This window comes from Emydura macquarii, unplaced genomic scaffold, assembly GCF_026122565.2.
Source record: "Emydura macquarii macquarii isolate MOO-44397 ecotype Brisbane River unplaced genomic scaffold, CSIRO-AGI_Emac_v2 contig_3235, whole genome shotgun sequence".
NCBI classification, from domain to species: domain Eukaryota; kingdom Metazoa; phylum Chordata; order Testudines; family Chelidae; genus Emydura; species Emydura macquarii.
This window is the reverse complement of record NW_027133372.1, coordinates 122,148-147,540: the sequence shown is the minus strand read 5'-3', so window position 1 is coordinate 147,540 and position 25,393 is coordinate 122,148. Positions and strand designations below refer to the sequence as shown.

Below are 25,393 nucleotides of genomic sequence, written 5' to 3'. Positions count from 1 at the left end.
GAGATGGACAAGGGCTCCTGGTTGTCTATTCCACCAGATCCAGTGCCACAACACTTAGTGGTTGGTTGGTCTTTACAGGGCCATGATGGTACTGGGAGTCAAGAGATAGAGTGTCCTGTCTGGAGCTCTTCATTAGCGCCGGCAGATGTCTATCCTTCAGCTTTGCTCCTGCATGCTTTCCCTTCGTGATCAAGAGGATTAGGCAGATCTAGTGCTTCGAATCTGCGTGGGATGACTCACCCAACTTGGAGGAGTTGGGGAGTGATCCCTTCTCTTGGAAGCAGACTTAGAGGGAGATTTGTTTTTATGTCTGAGAGACTGCCCTTTACTTTCATGAGAGGCCTGAGATAGTGGTCCTTTAGATTTATCTGATCCTGCCTGTGCTTGAGAGCTGTGGATGATGTACAGAGGGTCTCCCCAGCATGGATCTGGCTGGGGTCTCTTGGCTTTCTCCAGGAGGTGCTTTGTCAATCAAAGCTCTCATCCCTCTAGGGTTTGGGGTGGAACAGACCACAGATACCACACTTGGCAGAGATATGCGCCTCCCCAAGGCAGCAAAGGTAGTGGTTGTCACAAACTGAGGCCATGTCTACACTACCACACCAGCAAAATGTATATTGCTCAGGGGTGTGAATAAAACACACCCCTGAGCGACATAAATTTCACCGGCATAAGTGGTAGTGTGCACAGTGCTATGTCGGCGGAAGAGCTTCTCCCATCAACACAGCTACCGCTGCTCATGGAGGTTGTTTTATTATGTTGACAGGATAACTCTCTCCTGTCAGCATAGAGCAGCTATATGAGCTATCTTAGAGGCACAGCTGCACTAGTACAGGTCTGCTGCTGTAAGCTCACTAGTGTAGATGTGGCCTAAGGAGGAGTGAGGGCAGGAGACAGTTTTTAAAATGCCAGAATTCTGGGTATAGTCCTATTCCCGAAATGAGTGGATGGAGAAAGTCAATGGGGTGCAGAAAAATTAGCTAAACTATACAAAATACTACAACATTATAAAAACACTAAAAAATTACATACAATTATATTTACATAGATGAAGACAATGTGAGGATAGCTCCAGACAAGAGGATTCTGACTCAAACCATGCAGCAGTAAGAAGGAACTGGAGAGACAGTTGGTTCACACCTCCCCATATGCCCTCAGTATTGATCATGAGGAGATCCAGGAAGCAGGCTGGACCAGACACAACTTGCAAGATATTCCAGTCTTCGGCGCATGCACACCCATGTATGGAATACACAGGGACCTACACTCAAAAAAGAGCCTAAAGATATGTATGAGCCATCCCTGAGATGTCCTCACTTCTTACAGAATTCTGTGTATTTAACGTTAACTAAAGTCTAACCCAGACTAGGATTTAAAAGGTGCGATGTTAGATCGTGTAACCTAGCTTGATCTAAATTAGATAATCTAAAACTATAGTCAAGACAAAAGTAATAACATTTTATAGTTCTGCACCACAGTAACGTTATACTGGTGTCCTTCAAGTGGTATAACCTCTAGTGTTGATGCAGTTGTACCACTACAAAGGTGCTTATGTTGGTACAGGTTATTCCCATAAAGGAAGTGGAATAAGTCATACTGGTAAAGGTGCCCTATACCAGTATAACTACAGCCACACCAGGGGGATGGACCAGTATATAACCGTTTGGTGAAAAAGTCACACCCTTAACCAAAATAGTTAGGCTGCTACAAGAACTGTATTTAGACAATGCCACAGAACATGCTAAAGATATTAAAAACCTAAACTCAACCAGTTTCACATGATCTAGAGTACAATTGCTTTGTCTTGACTTAGAGTTTTAGGTGTTACTACACTGAGCTAGAAAATTCCATCAAACCTTTAAATCTTAATCTTGACAAGGTCTAAGTGTTTATATCTCATCAAAGAGGGTCAACTACAAAGGGTTCAGACTCCATTTGCCAGGATATCTAAGCAGAAGTACTCTGTGAGCAAAGTATTTTTCTTCAAGTAGGCAATTTCTCTCCCTCCTGTTCCACATCTATATAGAGTCTTCATTAGAAGCTGCCAGTGGGGAGGAGCAGCCCATTCCCAGGTAGAACACAGAAAAGCCCTCGTGTTTTCAGCCTAACTAGTAAAGGATCTAGTGTGTTTCAAAATGGTCTGTAGCACAAAGATGCTCCATTCAGCAATTCTCAGAGCATTTGAGAGAAGGGATTGTTTTTCTTGACGGATTGGAATTACACACACAGATGACTATACCAAAGTCTAATTCTACTATTCTGTTGACAACATAAATAAATAACCTTACACACCCTTAGATTTACTTTGCTTGTAAATTCTTTGGCAAGAACAGTGTTTGTACAGCATCTAGCACAATGGGGTCCTCATCCATGAATGAGGCTCCTAATCGCTACCACAATACAAACAGCTATTCACTGTCAAATTACTAGAAGCCTCTCATGCACATAGTAGGTCAACACATTTAAGGAAGACATTTAACTGCATTTGTAGAGTGGAGCAAGGAAAAATGTGTCTCCTAAGCCAACTAATTATGGCTGTTATTTGCAGTGATAATCAGAAGTACTTCAAATATAACCAGTTATTTTCAGGACATTCATCACAGTAGTATCTACTGGACACAATGACAATTACATATAGTGGACTTTTATCTCCTAGAGTTTGCAGCTTTAACTCTATGCAATTAAGCAGTTCACTACTGTCTTCTCTTCTGCCTCTCCCCTCTGGGATTTTTTTAAACTGTTGCCCATCTGGGATATTTATTGATCCCCCTCCCTGGATCATGCCTGCAGAATGGAATTGTTGCCTAGACAGTTTCAGACTTGATCCTGCTGAGCCTGGAAGACCCTGTACAGTGACCTTTATGCAAAAACCATTTTCACTGTGATACTATTCTGATCCTTACCTGCCTTACCAGATAATTACTATAGAATTACATAATTGGCCAGTTAATGATTGCAAAGGAATTTTATGAGTGGGAGGGGCAAGGAAAGGCAGGCACACAAAACACCATAGGCAAACCTCTGCTCTAGCATGTGTTTAGTATTAGTTGCAGACCCTTTTTCAAGGGGGAAGGAGGTGCCCAGCTGTTCAGTTTCTTTGCAGGACCAGCCTGCACCCTACACCCTGCAGCCCAAACCAAGATATGGCAGGCAGTAAATAAGGAGATATCATGCTGGGACCTGCTCTATTTTTGAGTACACTCCACCAGATCTCCCCACAGTGCTCCCTTCTCATTTTATACTGAAGTGTGTGGCCCAGCTGCCTTTGTACCAGGCACCAGTGTATTGCTTGCCGGCCCGCTGCTTTTCTTGAGCACACCAGAGTGCAGCAAAGACTGGAAGCTCCAAATTGTGAAGCAGATAAAACTTTCCTACACATCGGGTGCTCTGCTGTTTGGAGTATTTGAATCCACTGGCAGTCAGAACCCTTACAATTTACAAGGGAGGCCAACTTTTAGTGGGACAAAAATGCATATTTATGGTACAGTGGTGGAGAGGCATGCTGGAAGCCACTGCACAAGGGTGAAACTAGAGAATTCAGGAATCCCTCATGACATACCTCCTCAACCCAATCCTCACCTTCCAACACTGAGCAACCCAGCTAAATCCACACAGCCATTAAAATTATGTCCTATTGTCCCTTCCCCTCCCCGTCTACTGAATTCTCTCCAGCCATCTGCCTCATATAGATGACCGACTCCTTCAGACCACACACTTCTCCAGCCGTGGTGAGATTCCTGCTCTCCTCATCCACTAAGTTGTCAGTTGTTCTACTTCCCATCCCACAATATTACAGCAGGCAGCTTATGATCCCATGTGGATATTTTGCATAAGGTGCCCTCCAAACCTAAGACACTCACCGCACATAGATTGTACAAGGCACTCACCAAAGAGCTCTCAACCACTAGGGAGCAAGAGAACTCCACTGGTGAGGTATGTTGCATACGGCTGCCGCACTACCTTGACATTTAACAGATCTCAGCACCAAGTGGGGATAGCTGTGAAAGTATTTCAGTTATGTTAGCACAATAGAATCTGAGTATTCTTTGTACTAATGAGAGCTCATGTAATGAGTGGCTGGACTGAAGCCCAGCAAAGCAGCCCTCACTGCAGCAGAGTCCAACCTTGAACCATAGGTAGAGGAGGATATATAATGGTAGTTACACATTATTCTCCCTTCATCCCAACACTCAGAAGCCAGTGGTCAAACTCTTAGATAGCTTCTTGGATACTCTGACTACATGTCCCTTCCCCCATTTATTCCTAGCCCTCTTAGGTAACATACTAACAAAGGAAATGGAAAACACTGATAATACTTCTACAGAGATAAAGATGAACTCTGCAGCTCTCCCAACTCAAGCTGATCCTTCAACCCCACATCTAATCTCCTTAAGGATGGCATGGCTGAGGCTTACACCTGTTTCCACAATGGAATTCTTCAGACATTACTTCCTTTGATGCCCACATCACCACCTCTCCAGGCTATTTTTGCCTTCCAAGAGTCAGATCCATCTCGAATACAAATGAGAATTGAAAATCCAGATTTTTGAAACAAACTAGGAGTTGCGGTTTTTTAAATGTAAGGTCACATTTAAAAACCGATCAAGCTTGCTCATGTTTTAGGAATGAAGCCAGTGAACACCACAATTCTTTAGTCACTTCCTGCCTTGGTTATTGCAATTCCCTCCATGACCTTCCTAAATCTCTATTCTTGAAGCTTCAGGGGCCCCAGAATGCTGCACCCAAGTTCTCTCCATCCCAGGAAGCAGGAGCACAGCATGCATCCCTACCCTCCCATGCCACTGTCCCTATCTTATCTTTTGCTTTCAGCTGAGAACTGCTTTCCTGGTTTGAAACTCTATGCAAACTTGTTCCATATAACTTCCCTCTCTCCCCCTTCCCCACACTCTCTGCATTGTTCTGATCTTCACACTTCCTTTCCATAAAGGAAATTTCTCATTTATTTGTGCAGTCTTTTCTGAACTCCCTCCTTCAAAACTAACTCACACATACATACCACCACACCTATACACCACACATCTACCTTCACATGCATGTCTACCTGTAAACATCTTGAGAACCACTAGCTGTTACTTTGATCATAAGCAACATCCTCATTAGCCACCCCACACCTCTTTTCATTTTCCCCTTAAGCTAATTAGATTTGGATCTTTCTAAGGTACTTTAGCATCCATACACCTCCTAAACATTTCTAGATTTAACCTCAATGCCTCTTATGAGGCACTATTAACCTCATCAATAAAAATGAGACACTGAGGAAGAGATTAAGCAAGTTGCTCAAGGTTGCACACAAATTTTGTGGCATTTCAAGAAATAAACTGAGATCTCCCAAATCTTAGTTAACCTTAACCATAAGATCATTTTTCCTCATCTCTAACCCTTCCTTTAGCTCATCCACAATTACCTCCACCCACTGTTCCTGGATCACAATGACCTGCCTTTTAGAGCCAAATCAACACATCATGTGTTGCCAACTTTGGTGGGGAACAGTGTAGTGGTCCAAGCACACTTTATTCTTTCCAGCACTAGTGCTTTTATAGTTTCAGCTCTGCTTTTCCTGGATTCCATCTCTGTTTATTTTCTCCCTCCTTAGCTGTTGGAACAGTTGCACCCAACTCTGCAAGGCACATGCTACTACAACTATCGTAGCAAACGGTTGTGGGAAGGACACTTATGCAGCTGAACTTGGTGTTGTAAGGTTCATAATATCCTGATTCCCAATTGTAATTCGGCTCATCCAAAACTGCTGGACCCTTGAGGGAATTTATTAATATAGCAGTGCTGTGTTTCCTGTTCAGCTTGAAAAAGGTTTCAAACCTTAGTGTGATAAATCACACAAATCCCCATACAAGGGACCCAAGACACACTCTGCCAACTACTGCATAGATCTAAATGCTGACCTTAATCTGGAGTGCAGCCTGATACTGGGAGAATCAGGTGGCTAATTTTAGTAGCACTGCATACCCCATCCTCCAAAGAAGTGTTTCTGGAGAGAAAGCCATATTAAGCTAACCCTGACACTGGCTGGTTTCACAAGGGGAACCCTAGAACTAATCCAGCAGGTTTTGCTGAGGTCTAATACCCTACTACTTATTGCTTTGTGTTTTCAAAGCCCTGTACAACCTAATTAACATTTATTGCATTAGGTATTTATTCAGAATAGGAGAGACTCTAGCACCAGGCTCATGATTTAGCAGGAATCTAGTCAGAACCTGGAGACCTTCCAGGGTTTAAAGTTCCAGGAGGGACTCCTATCACAAGCAGGTCTGGCAAAGTTTCAGATCAAGTGGGAGGAGAGTGTGTGATTTGTGTGTTTTTTTTTGAGGGGGGAGGGGGAAAGATATAACTGATAATGCCATGGGTAGCTGGACAATTCAATGGGGAGTGCATGGGGACATATAGTTAGGCTCTTTAGCACCCACAGGCCGAAGACTTCAGCAGCTGTTGACATGCGTACTGATGGGCAACACTGTTTAACCCTAGGACCCACCCTGAGCTTTTGGCCAGGTCACAAAAGTTCTTGGCAGCTGCCTTGGATACAGGAATGCTGTTCCTCACAAGGAACATGGCAGTGCCAACCTCTGCAGCAGCTGCTGGTTACGTTGTACTTTACACCCTCTTCCATGATGTTGCCCATGTTCCCAATTGGCTTATCGCTTCAGTAACAATATTCTGCCTACGGAGTGTCTTTCACATGATAAGGAAGTAGCAAACATGAAGAACAACAGTCATTCACTCACTGCAAACTACTCCTTTTACTATCAAGCGTTTTTTGTTTTTTCTGACATTTGACAGCTTAAGTGAACTATGAGAGATTGTCCTGGAGATGATGTCCTCTAGCTACAGGACAGGTAGCATAAGCTTCTTCCATAATACCCCACGAATATGCCTCAACCTAGTATAGTAGTTAAGTATTTATGGGCAGTGCTACCCTAGTATCAGACTGTGAAACAAGAATGCCTGAGTGACAGCATACTGAAGGTAAGACAGAAACTCAGCAAGAATACTGTCAGAGCTACATAAGGATTCACTAAGTCTCTGCCATGTATGTTTTGGACACAGTATCCTTCTGATTGCTCAGCATATGTTAAATGGTTCATTTTGATTTAAACTTCATTCTTCTGAAGTAGATGGAACACAACCCATTTCACATCACCACACTCCAACCAGAAAGTCTCAGTAGTAAGCTATAGCATTACCACTCTCCCCCTTCCACCTAAGTTTCCCCAATATATGCACTACCCACTAAACCTCAGGGTGCAACCAATAGCTTGTATCTTTGTTTGGTCTTATTACTGTACTGAGGTGACAAAGCACCTTAAGAGTGATCAGATAGACTTCTCCAAACAAATCAGAAGGGAAGTATAAATGCGTAAACTTAAATTACTCTCTGCCTGATCTCCTTCATGACCCCCTGATAACTTTAAGTTGAGATGCTCTCAAATCTCACAGTCTAGATAAGGCTAGACCAGGACAGTATTTGAATAGTAGATATCAAAAGATGTCAACAGCATGGGAAAGATGGGGTTGCTGTTCCCACCAAATCAGTGCCATCTTTTAGATAAGACAACCCAAGATCCTCACCACGTCTGTTTCAAGGGCTCCATGGCGCTTTTTAACTGAAGTAGGGGAACTAATTTCAGTGTCCTTGTCAAATTCAAATTGCATGAATCTGGCCAGGTACACTCGCCTTTTTAGAGCCCTTCAGCTTCCCCCCAACTTGGAATGAGAATCTTACTTTGCCTTATGTGCAGTGTTACTGAGCACTGTTTGGCAGCTGCCATGTTCCATCCCAGAAGTGGCTGCATTTTATCTTTAGGTGAAGCATTCACTATACATCCTTTTGTTACTTCACAAGGGTATTAAGCAGATTAGTGAGCATTTGTAAAGCACCTGGAGACACTCAGGTGAAACATGCTGAAGAAGGTATGGAAGTTGAAAACTCAAGCTATACATTCTCGGCCCTCTACTCTCCACTTACAGCTGCTAAAACCTTCCAGTGCTAGTTCCTGCACTTGACTCCCAGAAGCATATTCATCAGACGCTAGCAGCAGAGAGGTAGGGTTGCATGGGAGTACATGAGACTAGAGGAAGGTAGGGCATATTATGACTCATTCTAGACAGTTAAATTCAGCAGCTTCCTAATCGGTTGCCTAGGGCTTTGCCTCCTCTTCCCCCAAACCCTCAGGAGACTGGCTGTTGAGTAAAAACAGTACAATTTCTCCAGTCTGTACCCAGTCTTTAGGATCAGTAGCAGTAAAAACCACAGGCAGTTATCACAATGAGCATGTCTACACAGCAATTAAACACCTGTGGCTGGCCCATGTCAGCTGACTGAGGCTCATCAGACTTGGGCTGCAGTGCTGTAAAACTGCAGTGTAGATGCTCAGGCTCGAGCCTGCACCTTCACAGGGCTCAAGCCCAAGCCTGAACATCTACACTGCAATTTTATAACCCCACAAGCCCAGGTCAGCTGACCCCGGCCAGCTGGAGGTGTTTAATTGCAGTGTAGACATAGCTCCACAGTGAGGTTGTCTCTTCACTACCAAAAAAGGGTGTAAGCTACCCTGTTGTAATATCCTAGTGGAGATAAGGCAGACAGTTTTTACTATGACATAGCTGGGTGAGGTATTAGTACTGACCCTGCCTAGCTATATCACAGTAAAACCTGCCTGCATCTCGTCTCCATTAGGATTTTATAGTGGGATAGCTAACGTGTCAGTCATCATGCTGTTTAAAAAAAAAAAAAAAAAAAAAGAATCTATTTTGGCAGTGAAGACCCAGCCTGAATTCTGCATCCTCCCTGGTGTAAAATTTGTGCACAAGTGTAACAAAGAAAGACACCTCACCTTAAAACTCCTATTCAGTTTAAAGGACCTGTGTCTGACAGAAGTGAGTGCAGGAGGATTAACACCTGTTATTTACTACAAAACCTTTGCCATACTGTAACCTATAGAACATTTCACATCACCATACCTCTATCCAGTTAAGCTTCTGGAGTCTCCACCGAGACTCAGAGTCCCTGCACAGAGAGCTCAAACACACTGTTTACTGCCAGTATTGTTTCTACAGCAACAGAAACAAGCAGAGCATAGAGGCACAAACACTGCCCATATTTTGTTCTCTTTTAAGGAACACCTGCACAGAATTTGAACAGGTATAGTGCTCTTTTAAAGAGGCCTTCACAGCTGAAGATGAGAGAAATCCAATCAAGTGGACTCAGCATCTTTTTCTGCTGCCTATTATACATTACTCCCTCTTTCCTGATAATCAAGTCACACACTAGGTTTCATCCCCAAATTCCTCAGAATCATCTGAGGTACTGACAAAAGTGCTATGAGCAACTTATGCTGGCACCCTATGGGCTTCTATAGAGTCTCTCCCTTTTCCACTGCTTCTTTCAAAAGGCCTCCTTGTTCACAGTTGCAGGGATAGAGCTAAAAGGGACATCTGGAGTAGACACCACCCTAAAGGTATTTCTATAAGCCTACCTTTCCCTCTTCTGTATGCCCTGGATTAAGCCACACCAGAGTAAATCCCATTTAATCAGTATGTGAACTGCCTTAATGTAGACAAGGCTTAAATGTTTCCACAGGAGGTGTCAGCCTGAGTAGTGAGTTTAGGCTTCCCACCACAGCATGGTGGGAGACGGGGGCCCTCCATCAACAGGGCAGGTACAAACTTCATAGCACTGAAGCATGCTTATGAGTGAACACATGCCACCCAGCAACTACACCTCTGCCCTGAATCAGCCAGAGCACATCTAGGGTGAAGGGAGTTCAGTTCCCAAGGCCCATCTAGATCTTGGCATCTCTGCTGACACAGAACCCAATTGTGGTGGTGGTTTTAGGTTTCATTTATAGATGTCTCTATGATACTCGGTGTGCATGTGCAGAGGTTTTTAGGACAAATGCATTAGTATTCCCATTTGGCGGATGGTAAGACTGAGGTATAGAGAAATTCAGTAATTTGCCCTTAGTCAAGCAAGAGGTCTTTGGCAGAAGTTATCAACAGAATCTAGATCTCAGATGTCGCAGTCCAGTGCCTTAACCACATGGCCATCTTGCCTCTCAATATAAATATGGCTTCACTAGGATTTGGACTGAGACTGACCCATGTCTCTCAGACCATTAAACAACTGTCAGAGGTAACCACTTTCAGACACTACCAAGTTGCGCTAAATTGGAACTGAAAGCTGAGAGGAAAAGTTTCATATCCCATTGCCAAACTAGTACCCTGTGCTCTTCCCTCAAAGGCAGAGAACAGTCCACACTTGTTCATTATGTGCTTCACCTCTGCACTCCAGCTGATTCTCTTGATTCATTCCAACTCATTCTCCCTCAACCCCATTCAGCATTAGGATCTCCCGTTTCCTATTCCCATCTTCTTTCTCTGAAGTATTGAGCATGGGCAAATAGAGGCTGGAGACACTCCAGGCTGTAGGGGCAGAAGCAGCCAAAGCAGGGATCTTTGGACATTCAGAGAACTTTCTACAGTTTTGACTGGACTCTCTCGGTCCTGGGCTGATTGGCTGTTTGATCCAACCTTCCCCCTCTCTTACAGGATCTGCCCCTCAGCTTCACCCCACACAGGCTCCTCTTATCCTTTGCTCTCCTGCCATGTCCCCCTCAGTCCCTTTCCCTTCCATCTAGCTGATCCCCTTCTAGCTAAACCCTCCCACCCAAAAATCATGGAACTAACCTGTCATTTGCTGCCACCACTTTGCTCACTCTACTTGTGCACTATAGCCTTTCCCTCACTGTGTCAGTGAATCATCTATTTAGACTATAAGCTCTTCAGGGCAGTGGTCATCTACTAATTTGTATGCACAGTACCTAGCACAATGGGTCCCTACTCTTCAGTTGCCTTTAGGCTCTACCATAATAAACATGTTAAATACATGAATTAGATAGACAAGATCCGACCTACTATGGAAATTCTTATACTGCTAGAAGTGAGTCTGAACACACATGTACATATTTCAGTCTAGTGACAGACCTCTACCACATCTGGGCACAATAACCAGGAACTGGCTGATAAGTGCTGTATTAATATAGTAGAGACCACAAATAAGAGCAGAGCCCTGCTGCGCATTTGCAACACTGACTATGGCAGGTTTCTCAGATCCTTAACTTCCTTCTTTAGCACAGTGATGAGTATCTGGGCATTTTCACAACATCATAGGATTTAACTACAAATCCAAACAAAACAGTGACTATATAAGTCTGAAAGCCCATGAACTGAAAAGTCAACAATGGCCACTGAATTAACTTTGAGTTCATGCAATTTATTTAGTGCCCTCCACTAAGCTCATCCAGGTCATCTGCTTCCATCGAATCAGCAAATCTGGTCTGTGCATCAGAAGTGTTAACAGCTTTCCCCAATGACAGGGAGCAATTGCCCCAAACGTTTGCACAGGCAACAGCCTAATTCAGACTGAGGTAAGAGCTTTTGTTTTTCCTCTAAACACAGTGCCGCTGCCCCATCACATGAAGTTTCTGTCCCAAAAGGACCACCTGCTGAACTACAGACCAAGTGTTGGAATTAACAAATAATGATTAGTGAACAATAAGCCAATGGGGAGGAATGGCCATCCTAAGGAGTTCACATCACCTCCAGCAGGGATAACCCCATAAAACCTATTCATGCTCATTAAGAGGAAACACTGATGCTACTTGCAAACTTTGTTTAGTAATCCAACAGGCAACTGAAAGTGCTCATCTGCTGCACTATGAGTCTCTTCAGCACTGCAGCTTACAAATCATGATAAAGGGACAGTCAGCTTTTAACAACAGCTGTGTTAAATAGTAAAGAGCAAATCAGCCTTTGAAATGTTTGTTTAAAGGCATTTATCTCCTGCACATCTCAGCTGAGAGAAAGTGAACACAATTGAGTCACATTCTAGTCTCGTCTCCTCCCCACCCCCCATTCTCTCATGAGCTAGTACAATACTGCCATGTTTAGGATGCAAATGCTGCAGGGGAATACTTTAACATAACTGTTCCACTGACATTTTAGAGTATTCCAAGTAACCCTTTTGACTGATTTTAGGCTCCATTAAAGACATGTTCAAAAAACTAACTTTGAGGCTAAATATGAGCAGTCTCTCTAAAAGACTAAAGATAGTTTGCTGCCCACATGTGGTTAGTGAAGTGAGCCTGAAACCCACTTTTTGAGGCCAAGGAGAGGAGTGAGTTAGAGTAATTAATCTCACAAGTCCTGTCTAGATTAGGAAAGTAAGGTGTGTTTAGCAAAAATGATCATACTACAGCTGAAGAGCATCCAGCCATACAAGGTTTCACCTATTTGTTGTAGAACCACTTTAATTGGTCCTCTTAGATAATGTAACAAAGCATAGTCTGTGCAAGGTAAGTGCTCAGAACATCTGTTCCTAAACGGGGAGGCAGCACTAGAATATGGATATGGGGTGAATGCAACACCTCCAGATTCATATGCAAATATATTTGGCACCTCCCACTCCTAGGCATCTACAGCTGCACGTATTTGACAAGACCCCCCCGCCCCCATCCAGCCATGCAGCCACAACTGCAAGCACTTGAGTAACTGGGATCAGGGCTTGAAGAGCTACCTATCACCCATGACATCCCACCCACATCTCGGAACCCAAATAGTACCCGTGACTCGGACCTCTTTTGTAAAGCATTTTGAGATCCAAAGTCAAGTGCTAGGTATTACTTGGTAGAGGCCCTAAGGCCAACAGGAGCAGAGAAATTCTTCTGATGAAGCATCACCCCAACACCCCTATTGTTAGGAAGCCAGGAGCTACTTGACTTCCTATCCATTGGGGCTTTTGATGTTGGCCCAGGTATGATCAATTTGGAGCCTCCAAACTTCTTAGAGAGAGAGTGGAAGGACCGGTCCATTTTAACTCCCTATCTCCATGGTAGCTGTAGAGGGGGATGTGCCCACTCTTTCAGTTCTGCTGCATATCCCCTCCATGTGCTGCAGTGCTTTGGGGTGCAAGAAGATTTTGCCCTTTTCCTGCTCCCAACCCCCAATACAGCACAGCATTCTGAGTTACAGTGGTCTAGCCAGTTTCACTGCTACTCAAACACAGGAAGTATAAAACTATGCTTGTATGTTCTACTCTGTTGCAAAGGGCATTTTCTTATAGAAAAGTCTCTCCCACATCCCTGCCTTGAGTGCTTCCCCAAAACACAGACTACGATTCTTCCTACAGTATAATGCAGGTCAGCGTCAAAAACTATGGTTGAGCACCTTCCCTTATCCTATGACTCCACACACTGTAAAGCATATCTGAACTAGAGCCTGGAGGGATACTGCGGACATCAAACATGTCATAGCAGGTTTACACCTTTCATGAAAGAGCTTTCACTTTATGCTGATGGAGACAGTTTCCCACAGGCAGAGGATCTGCAGATTTCACATGCAGATCTAGTCAGAGACTAGGCCAAGTCAGTACTTAAATGGGAGACCTCCAAGAACACCTAGGTCCTAGGGGCAGTGGGAGGAGAGGCAGTGGGAAGCAGTATTGGTGATTCAATAGGTTTTTTTCTACTGTGACAGAATAGCCGGCATGGGATGAGTGATATGGAGATGCAGCCTTTCAGATTATAGGTATAGCCGTAGGGTCCAGAGGCCCCAGTCAGCAATCAAGACACCCATTGCACTAGACTACGTACAAACACAACAAAAAGTCTGAGATAAAGACCCTGGGGCTTGATGACTGGACAATGTACAAGGCCTGCAGAATCTCCAGTTAAGGTAATGGCACTTTATCTCTCTATGTTTACCAATCCATTTTGACTAGATACAAAGTTATTGATCTTCATTTTCTAACCTAAACTTCATTAAGGAACAGTTGTAGGACAATTTCAGAGGTGGGTGAAACAAATCCTAATTTCTATCCCAAGGGTCTTGCAAGTCTTAAGTCATGTGTATCTGGATAATGCTTTGAGTTCCACTGAGGAATGAGAGGGTGAGATTTCTTATTCCTGTGATTCAAATATTCACACACACACACTCCCCCCTGGATGGCATCCCTAGGTTGCACAAGGGATTAAGAATGAATATGGAGCCTCTCTCACACTGGTTCTTCTCCAGCCCACTAGTACTAACTGCATATACCTCCCACCATTTGGCAATTGAGAATATACAAAAGGCAACACTTAACTGTGTTTCCAGTGGAACATTTCTACACTATTAAAACTAACCCACAATTACCACATGCTCTTACTGCCATCAGTGAAGACAAGGTCTGAGTAGGCCTTGGAGACTGAATTTCCCTTTCACTGCTAAAAGTCATTAGCCAGCACAGAAATTCTTTTTATACCAATATTATTTAAACATCTTTGGTTGAATACAGCCACACACTGATCTGGGAAGCTGGGATTATTTTGCTCTTATCCACTCAAGCCAATGAAGCTCCACTGAGAGGAAAAGAATTTCCAGAACTAACAATACCTTGGCTCTATAACACAAGAGCAAGGGGACCCTAAATTAGAGGGCAGTAACTTTTCAAACTAAAGATCCATTTCTCTCCAGGGTAGGCAGCCAACCTGTAGAATTCACCACTGGAAGGGACCACAGAGACAAGTACTGCACTGGGACAGCTCAACATGATAATTGAACACATTGAGTTCACAGAACCACAAGACAGCGATGAAAGGGTAATGAAGTCTCATGTTTCAGGCAGTAAGATGAACATAAGGGTCAAGGAGAAATCTTCCTCTTGTACAGCACTCTGCAAGTGGCCAAGTGCAGTATGTGAAGGGTTTTCACTTCCCTCTGAAGCATCAGACACTGGCCACAGCCAAAGATAGAGTCCTCAACTAGCTGGATCAGTATTCTGATGCAATATGACAAACCAGACTCTTCAAAATGGCCAGACAACTTACTAGAAAGCCTTAACTCATTCACTCTCTACAATGTCCATTTGAACATGTGTCTGCCATGTAGTCTACATGAAAATGGAATTGTGTTAGGTCAAATTATGTGGTGTCTGAGTGTGAAAAGCACTGGACTGACAACCCAAGAGAATGAAATTCTCAGTTCATTCTTCAAGGGTACAGCATAGACATTGGCAGTGCATGCTTCCTACTCACAGTGCCATTCCTGCCAGCATGGCCCTGCAGGCACCAAGTGGGAAGCTCAGTCTCCACAGTGGTCAAACACCTGATCCCCAGACTTAATGTCCACTTGGCGTCATGCTACTCACTGAAATGCATTCAGGCCTGGTCTACACCTAAAAATTAGAGGGACTTACCTACACTGTTCAGGGCTATGAAAAATTGTGTACCTGTGTGATGTAGTTAGGTCGATCTACCCCCATCGTAGAAACAAGTAGGTTGAAAGAAGAATTCTTCCATCAACTTAGCTACTACTTCTCAGAGAGGTAGATTAACTACAGCGATGGAAAAACCTCTGCTATCGATGTAGGAAGCATCTATGCTATGGTGTTCCAGTACTATAGCTATGCCGCTGTAGCGCAGATATGCCCCCGCACTCCTCAGAATCAAAGCTTGCATTTAGAAGAGTTTCCAGCCTTCTTCCCAGACAAAACCAGAAGGTAATCATGGCTGCTAAATTTACTAATGATGGGCTGTCTTCTTGCCTCTGCAACAACCCGAAACAATGGTTTGGAGAATTTGTTATCCAGTCCATCCATCTCAATGGAGATGTTAAATAGTCAATGCTGGTACTTAAGAGTTAACACCTAACAGATCTTCAACCACTGATCATTTTTGGAAGAGAAGATTAGGAAGGAGGTGTCAGTAAAGCCCCAAAAAAGTGATAGCGTAGTAAATTGGAAGTTGCTGCAGAGGAGGAAGCAGCAGACATTTACAAAATGTTAATAAATTAAATATCATGACCCCCATGACACACAAGCAGGGTGACCAGATGTCATGATTTTATAGGGACAGTCCTGATATTCAGGGCTTTGTCTTATATAGGCGCCTATTACGCCCCAGCCTCTGTTCTGATTTTTCACACTTGCTATCTGGTCACCCTAGACATAGGTCTCCCTGAAAGAATTTGCCAGTATAGATATGCCAGTAGAGCTACACAAGCCACCCTCTCCAGTAGAGGCAGCTTATGCTGGCAAAAGAACTCTTTTCACTTAAGTCAGTTACTCGAACAGAATAAGCCAATAGGGCAAAAGGACTTTTTGCTAGTATAGATGCATCTACATTAGGGTTTTTGCACACTTAGCTATGTTGGTTGTGGGGTGGGTGATTTTTTAAGTGTGGCAGAAACCTCAGTGACTTACCCCAAGACCACAGGAAGACTGGGAAGACCAGATAGAGAACCTAGCTATGATTCAGTCCTCTGCTCTAATCTCCAACCATTCTCCTCCTCCTGTGCTCTGAGCTTAGTTCAACACTACTGTTTATTCAGCTCTTAATATTCTGTTGGAGCTAAATCACCAATGCTATCACAGCTATAGGTAAAAGAGCTCATAGCTCTTGGTAATTTTAAATTTGATGTGACTATAGCCATTTTTAACAATCAAGCATGGCTAACAAACAATGACTTAACTATACAGCCTGTAGGAGTTACTTCAGTTTCCCCACAGAAGCCATAAGGGGTTGGAAGTATGAAGAATTTGTTTCTTTCACCAAGATGTCTTCTGCACCAGATGTTTAGCCTGAAGATTATATTCCCAAAATTTAAGATGCAACAGATACTATCCCCTGCTATATACAGTCCTCAGACAAGAGCTTTATCATTAAGTCAAGATGAACACAGCCCTACTAACTTCCCCTTCCTCTAAGGAACAAATTATTTAATGGGAGAGAAACCAGTTACTCAACAGATCACAATTGCTACCTCACTCTTACAAGGCGAGCACTAGTTACAACTCTCCAGCAGGCTCTCTGTAGGCTGTTAAGGCACAGAAGTAGCAACTGACTAAGACAACAAGGAAACTGACCTCCCCCCCTCTCTGGGAAACGCAATCCTAGAGAGCAGTGCACCAGACTTATTAGACTTCATGCCAATTGATTGTATTTCAGAAAGTTAAAGGATAAAGATTTAATTATAGTAGTCACAAGCCTGAGGGTTAGGACAGAGAGACCAAATCAACCATGCTGCTTGGCATGACTTCTCCAAGAAGTGGAAATTAAAGAGAACACCAGCTCCTTTTTTCCCATCCGTTGATAGGAACTCTGTCCCAGGCACAGACACAATTAAGAAAATCTCAGACATTCTACAGGAAGGTCTACACTTAAAACACTGCACTAGTCCAGATGCATCGCTGCAGCTGTGCTTCTGTGGCACTACAGCGGAGACGCTACCTACACCAACGGGAGGGACTCTCCTGTTGACATAGGCATGCCACCTCTTTGGGAGGCGGTTGCTATGTTGATGGGACAATTCTCCCATCAACTTAGCACTGTCTACACTAAGGATTAGGTCAATTGAACAGCATCATTCAGGGATGTGGCTATTTCAAACCCCTTAGCAACATAATTACACCGATCTAATTTCCTAGTGTAGACCTGGCTTCTGGAGTCTGAATATTAAAATTAAACAGATGCACATGCAGCCAGTTCCAACTAATTTCAGCATGATGCCTATTTCCTCAGGGCTGGTCTACGCTGAAGATTGACATGGGCATAGCTAAAAATTCACAGCCTTGAGAGACATAGCAATACCAACCTAACACCCCAATGTAGACAGTGTTAGGTTGATAGAAGAATTCTTCTGTCGACTCAAGGAGGTGGATTACCTACAGCGATAGGAGAAGCCTATCCCATTGTTGTAAACTGTCTACACTGAAGCAATACAGTGGTGCAGCTGTGGTGCTAAGTGTCAATATAGTCACAGGTTCAAAAGTATACTCAAGTCAGATCTGGGCCAATGTAAGAAAGTCATCCCAGTTTAACATACACAGTATCCCAACTCCCACTCTGCCCCAAATACCAAGAGATGCTTGTTTTGTCACAAGTTACAACTATACCAGTTTCTTATGTCAAAGCATATTCTTCGACCTGTGACTTTTCCCTTTTTGAAGCTTAAGTAGCCACGTGTTGGGCTGTTAATAACCATGATTATAATGTTCCCCTACGATAAAACACATTTGTATGATGTTAACTGGAGGCATCAAATGATCTGATTGACTGCCCAACTAAGTGATTATGTGTTTCAGCTGGAGATGTTAGTCTTATTGCTACATGGGGTAGTAACAAGCCCGTTCCCACTATAAAGCCAGGGAGCTTTTTTGTGTTTTAAAGGCAAATAAAGAGACTAAGAGAGAGAGTATGATGGGTAAAAAGTGAACACTTACCAATCTTTGGCTGTAACGGATCCTCTCTTCCTCGGGCTCCATCTCTGACTCTTCTGAAGACAGCGAGAAGGACACTCCAGGGCTACTGTCTTCCTCGTCTTCCTCCTTAGAAACCAGAATGAAACAGTGAAAGATTGCACACAGATATTACAAACTCTTCTTTAAGCCTTCATTTCTTCATTCGTAAGTGAATGATTCTGTAACATTGTGCAATACTATGTACAGAGGCCACAGAACAGCAGTGGGCTAGCTTCTGCAAAGAGTTACAAAGGGATCTCACTAAACTGGATGATTGGACAATAAAATGGCAAATGAAATTCAAAGTAGGTAAGTGCAAAGCAATGCACATTGGAAAATATAATCACAACTATACATACAAAATGACAGGGTCTAAATTAGCTGTTCCTACTCAAGAAAGAGATCTTGTCGTCATTGTGGATAGTCCCTCTGAAAACATCCACTCAGTGTGCAGCAGCAGTCAAAAAAGTTAACATGTTAGGAACTAATATGAAAGGGATAGATAATAAAATAGAAAATATCACAAGGCCGCCATATAAATCCATGATATGCCCACACCTTGAATACCACATGCAGTTCTGGTCACCATATCTCAAAAACCTATATTAGAATTGGAAAAAAAGTACAAAGAACAACAACAAAAATTATCTTGGCTATGGAACGGCTTCCATACGAGGAGAGATTAAAAAGACTGGAATAGCTCACCTCAGAAGAGACATGACAAAGTGGGGACATACTTAAGGGCTACAAAATCATAGTGTGGAGAAAGTAAATAAGGAAGTGATATTTACCCCTTCATATAACATAAGAACTAGGGGTCACCTGATGAAATTAATAGACAGCAGTTTTCAAAACAAAAAGAAAGTACTTCTTCACACAATGCAGTCAACCTGTGGAACTTGTTGCCAGGGCATGTTGTGAAGGCCAAAAGCATAACTAGGTTCAGAAAAGAATTAGAAAAGTTCATGGAGCATAGGTCCATCAATCGCTATTAGCCAAGACTATCAAGAATGCAACCACATGATCTGAGGGTCCGTAAACCTTTGCCAGAAGCTGGAACTGGATGACAGGGGACGGATCACTCAAAATTGCCCTGTTTTGTTCATTCCTTCTGAAGCAGCTGGCACTGGCCACTGTTAGAAGGTAGGATAGTGAGCTAAATGGACCAGTGGTCTGACCCAGCATGGCCATTCTTATGTTCTTTCAACTTTAACTCCTTATGGTTCTAACTTGGCCCCAGGTGACTAGAAATCTGGAGTCATTACCATTTTCTCATGTCTGATGGTTTGTGTGAAGAGAGTTGGTAGTCTCAGTTCAGGGAGATGCCTCCACATTAGAGTCACAGATAAGCCGTTCCACTTTAAGACCAGAACCATTCTAGTTTCAAATATATACTTAAACATATTTGGTGACAACAGAGTTGTAGCATGGTTTTCCTAGAGCATCAGATGTGTGTATCTGAGAAGCAGGTCACCTAAATCATGCTATAGATTCCTCCTCTGGATAATTTTTAATATGGTTCTCTACAGTTCCCCTCCCCCATCCTCCAACAAAAACAAACAAAAAATCCACAACAACTCTGGTCAGGGAAAACCTGCAGAAACTCTTCTAACAGTATTTCAACATACTTGCAGGTAGTGCAACTGACTACAACATAGACAGATCCCACAGCTCAGAATTTGCCTCACTGTAGTGCTATCATCACATGGAGGTGCTCTGATCATGTTATAATACTATTTGATCTTTTCTATATGGACAGGATGAAGTTGTATTATAACTATGTTACAGAGTCCAATCTTTATGGCCTTGTCTTTCCTAGACTGTTTGGGGAAATCTCCCATGGTAGTAATAGGAGTGATAGCACAGAAAGAGCTCAAGCAGCGACTGGTGTTTTCACCACCAAGTCATATCTACCCATTATGAGCAAGATCAGACAACACAGAGGTTAAAGTGCCAGTGCCCTGTCTATACTAACACTTCCGCCACTGCTACCACAGTGTCTTTAAAAGTTTACTGGAGACCGTTTACATGGCTTGAGCATGGTCTCATAATATAGTCAAAGTTTCTTCTCATGTGCACAGACAAGCTTTGGTATAATAACCACGGCACTAGTACATCATAACACAATGTGACAACACATGCTAAATTCCATAGTATAGATAAGGTCTAATGGGCCCCACCCTAACAGTATCATCAGAGAGAACAATATCTGATCTGGCCATATAGATTTAATTCTCCACCCCTCATCCTTGGAAGTGATCTTGGGCCTGGGCAGAGAGGAAGCTGGCTGGATAAGGGAAAGGAGACAGCATGGCTGCTGCCGGTGGTCTGGATATGCTGGGAAGACATTCAGAATGCCAATCTCTGGGGAACTGTCAATCCAGCATCTTTTAATAACACAGAACTCACTTTAAATTGCACAAATTGTTAAAACAGAAGTGTGACAGATGTCAGATGGCTTGCCAATAACAAGAAGTCTTAACCTAATTTCCCTCTTCAGAAAATGTTTACAAAGTTTTGTGTTTAAAAGAAATAAAGGGCAAGAGGGAAAGAAATCTCATCAACTCTTTCTCCCTCCTCTCAGGGAGGAAACCAACCTCTTCTACCACTCCCCTCCCTCCCCCCGCCGCCTCTCTTAATGCCATGGTCTCTCTCTTCAAAAGTGTTTTTAAAACCATGAAACAAATAAGAACATTGCAATATAGTAAAGAGATTAAACAATCCCCACCTACAAATCCCAGCTCATCCCTGAGGAGAAAGGCAAAGGAGAGATAATGCCTGTGACTGGCTGCTCCTCAGAAGCCAGAATAAAATACGTGGTTCACTGAGTTACATAAAGTTAGAGGGGTCGAGGACGGAGACCATGAACACTGGAGAGAACAGGTCACTAGACCCATCACTCTTGGCAAAAAGCAAGGGGATATGAAGAAAATCAAGTCTCTCACCAAGTCTCTTCTTCTCCTTTGTCCTTTTCTAGGGATGAAAAAAAATTCATAAAAATAAAGAGGAGAAATTAAATCCCATGTATGGCTGTCTTCTTCTCAGGAACTCGGAGGATCCTAGTATCCAGAAGGGATGGCAAGTCCCAGGAAAACAGCTCTGCTTGTAGAAGGGGGTCAGGATGGTCCCAGGATGCCTGCAACGCTCACCCTTCTCAGCGTGACTGGGAGCAGCCACACGGACCACCCCCAAACCCCTAAACTAAACCCACCCACCCCAGCGAACGGACTCTCAGCCAGTTACAGGCACTACCCTTACGTGAGAGTCACCCCCCCCCCAAAATACCCATCCCCTACCAACCCCAGTCTCCAACCCCCAAATCACCACCCACCAACCCCAGCCCCCAACCCCACCCTCTCAGTCACCCCACCTCAAATCTCCGCCCACACCAACCTCTAACCTCAGCCCGACCCCAATCCCCCGCCCCACCTCAAATCTCCACCCCACAACCCCCAATTTACCCCCCTCCCCAAATCCTTTGCCCCACCCCCTCAATCACCCCACCTCAAATCTCCCCTCCCCAACTCACCCCAGAGCAGCGCGCACCGGGGAGACCCCAGGGCTGTAGGGGCCACAACGGGGGGGGGGGTGCCCCTCCCCCTAACTCGCCCCCAATCCCGTCCCCTGCCCCCTAACTCGCCCCCCGGCCGCCGCCTCTCCCCAGACCTGGCCCCCCAAAGGCCAAGCGCCCCCGGCCCCTCGCTCTCACCCCAGCGCCCCACTGCCCTGCCCGGCTCTGGCTCAGCGCCCCGCTGCCATGCCCGCCCGCCCGCTCCCCGCCCGGCCCGGACTCGCTTCCCCTCCTCACACAGAAGCAGCCGCCGCCATTTTGAACCCGTCAGACTCTCACATATACACACACAGGATCGGCCCGGCCGCCCACACTGCGCCTGCGCGGCCGCGACCTCCTCCCAAGCCGCTGCCCCCTCCTTCCCGTTCCAAGCAGGCTCTCCGGCCGCGCACGCGCACCGGCCTCCCCGCCGCCGCCACCCAGAGAGCGACGGGCATTCCCACGCGGCGCACGCGCACGAATCTCACGTCCGCCGGCGGAGAACGCCGGGTGCGGGCGCTTGGGCGCAACTGCAACAGCGCCGCCACATTTTAGCGCAGGCGCAAATGCGCGCCACGAGTCCGACTCCTGTCTTCGGCCTATCGGAGCTTATTCCGCCCGGAAACCCATGCGCATGCGCAATGGCAATGCTAGTATTAAACAGAGGAAAACTTAGAGGAGAGGGACCAACTCTGAAACGTACAGGGGGAGAGTACAGCACTGGGGTACCTCCAGTGTGATCCTCCCCACAGCCCTGGGGTGTCCCTGGTGTGGCCTCCTGCACAGCCCTGGGGGCAGAGTGATCAGCTGTCCCGATTTTATAGGGACAGTCCCAATATTGCTTTGTCTTATATAGGTGTCAATTACCTTCCCACCTCGTTTTGATTTTCCACACTTGCTATCTGGTCACCCTACCTGGGGCACCCCCAGTTTGACCCCCCTGCACAGCCCTCTCAGAATTCAACCCCATACCCGGAAGGCACCCATGCTGGAATAGTTTTCCCACCGCACTCTTTGCACAGCCCTACGCCTAGGGCGGGAACCTAGTATGTCTCCCAGTGCCTGCTTTCTTGTCCCTCAGAATCTCAGCTGTCTTGAGACAATAACAACTAGATTCTTTAGCTGTTTCAAATAAATCTTGAAAACGTGATGTGTAACTGGTGCAGAGAGGCCATGAACAGAGCACTGAGCTGGACACGGGCCCTGGGTTTTATTCCCAGCTCTGTCACTGGTCTGCTGGATGTCCTTAGGCAAGTTGTTTTGTTTCTCTGGTCCTCAGTTTCCACATCTGTGAAAGGGGGTTAACAATGCTGAACTCCTTTATAAAGTGCTTTGAGATCTATGATTGAAAAGTGCTATAGAAGAGCCAGATATCATGAGGATTTATCTAAGATAGCAGGGCAAACTGCTCTGCTTTAGTTAAGGCTGAGACTTGTCTAACATGGTTTTTCAAAATGCCTCAAAATCAACAGGCTTGCTTGGATTGTCTTGAAAATGCCCATGCCTCATAGGACTCCAGGGTAGGCTTAGGGAGTCAAATTTGGGGTTGTTACAGAACGGGATCCCTGAGATACAGTCCCCCTAAAATATCATGTGATATCAACACATTCCAGCCCTTGTAACATTTTGTTTGCACCTAGATCAAGCAGTATCAGGGAATGACTTGGAAGGAAGAAGCAGGTGGTTGAGTCCCCAAGCAGGCTGGATTCCCTGAGGGACATGAAAACCCCAAGGAGTCTGCTAGGGATGTGGAGCCATCCCGATGGAAGGATCCCAGCACAGACTGCTGTCCCTAGGTTTCCCACCTCTCAGGTAGGAGGTCTCACAGTACTCAAGCTGTAGCGTTTTCCACAGAGTGTTCTCGACAACCAGCCCCCTCCCCATGCACTGATTCTTGGCCACTAGCAGCCCTTTGCACAGAGGGTGGATAGTGCTGTGCAAATGGCAGAGCCCCCTTCTGTATGGGAGCTAGTGAATCCCCACCAAGAGGTGGGCAGATCCTGGGATGCCCCACAGACTTTGGTGTTGGAGACTGGAAGGTGAGAGCTGCGTTCATGCCAGTCTGTGATGGTGGATGAGGCTGGCTGGACTGTGTAGCTCTTACTGCAATGATGGGCTTGGGAGAGGGTTGTTTCTGGTATGCATAAAGAGGCAATGGAGCAGGAATCCTGGGTCTCTTACCTTTCAAGTAGATGCCCTAGATGCACAAGGCTCTAGAGTCATTCTCAATCTCTCTCTCTCTGGCCCAGTAACTACTTAAGTATTTATCCGCAGTGGAACGACTTCAACAGGAGAAACCGAGGGAGCCTCACATCAGAATACCCCAAAGCCCAGTGGGCACAGCACCCTCCAGAGAGGGTGAATTGCAAGCAGAGATAGGCATGCCGCCCAGAGGTAGGCACTTACTGAGCTCCCTGAGAAGGGAGTGGCTTAGGACACATGCGTCTCATCAGCATTTCCCATTGGCTAGCCAAGGTGGCTGCCCACTTAGTATGCTGACTTTTGTGGATTGTTATCAAAGGCATTTATGTCTTCCCATTCATCATATGGGGAGCGTAGGCACCTGACTTGGGCTTTGTGGATCACAGTATAGTTGCTGTGATTTTCTAAGTGTCTGGTCCACACTTAAAAGTTAGGTCGACATAACTACAGTGCTCAGGGGTATGAAAAATCTGCACATCCCTGAGTGCCGTACTATGCAGACCTCAGCCCCAATGTATACACAGCTACTCAACAGAAGAATGCTTCCATCCACCTTGCTACTGTCACTCAGGGGAGTGGAATTCCTACAGTAATGGAAAAACCCCTTCTGTCGGTGTAGGAAGTAGCTGTGCTATGGTGCTACAGCACCCATAGTGTAGACATGGCTTGAGTCCCTTTGTGGATCTGGGTGTACGCTCCTAACTTTCATTAATTTCATTGGAAGTTAGGACCCTAAAGGCCTTTGCAAATCTGGGCCTGAGCATCTGTAGCCTAGAACAAAAGGATGGAGAGTGTTCACACTAGCACCTACAACTGTTGGTAAATACCTTGAGTTAATTGGCAATAAAGGTACAAAAGTCCAGTGAAATCAAACCCATAGGAAAAGCAATAGTGGTGCTTCTTCCTACCTATGGATTATGGTATCTGCATCTCTGGATATTTCTGTTCTCCTTCTCCCACAGCCTGCAAGGAGAGCCAATCCCCCTCTGCTGCCTTTATGAATGGCAAGAATGGGTGTATCCGGGGTCAGATTGCAATGGCAACTTCCTATCGGGTCACAGGGAAGGCTTTCCCACTTCCAAATTGCAACCTTGTTCTGCCAAACAGCCACATTGTATCTACTTGAATTCATAGCATCATCCAGTTTACAGCCAGAAGGGACCATTAGATCATCTGCATAACACAGCTCCCCAAATCTTCCTTCCAATCTGCAGATGTAGATATTACACCTTCTCCCCTTTCCCAGGGGCTTGCAGTAGCCTACATGCTATATGAAAGGGATCACTTTATCTTGTAACGCCTCCTGTTAAGAGTTTTCACCTCGTTAGAGG

The 25,393-nt window shown here is 44.8% G+C and overlaps 1 protein-coding gene across 2 annotated transcripts in view; it reads right to left on the bottom strand.

Moving 5' to 3' along the window:
• KDM2A (lysine demethylase 2A) overlaps positions 1 to 22,240 on the bottom strand; it is a 71,228-nt gene extending 48,988 nt beyond the window's left edge. For both annotated transcript variants that reach the window (XM_067532017.1, XM_067532018.1), the window contains exons 1-3: positions 22,119 to 22,240; positions 21,256 to 21,283; positions 18,293 to 18,397 (exon numbers count right to left, since the gene is read on the bottom strand). In XM_067532017.1, the coding sequence (XP_067388118.1) occupies positions 18,293 to 18,397; positions 21,256 to 21,283; positions 22,119 to 22,138 (153 nt within the window). In that variant the 5' untranslated portion in view covers positions 22,139 to 22,240. The remainder of the gene's footprint in view (positions 1 to 18,292; positions 18,398 to 21,255; positions 21,284 to 22,118) is intronic.
• Positions 22,241 to 25,393: the final 3,153 nt, after the last annotated feature.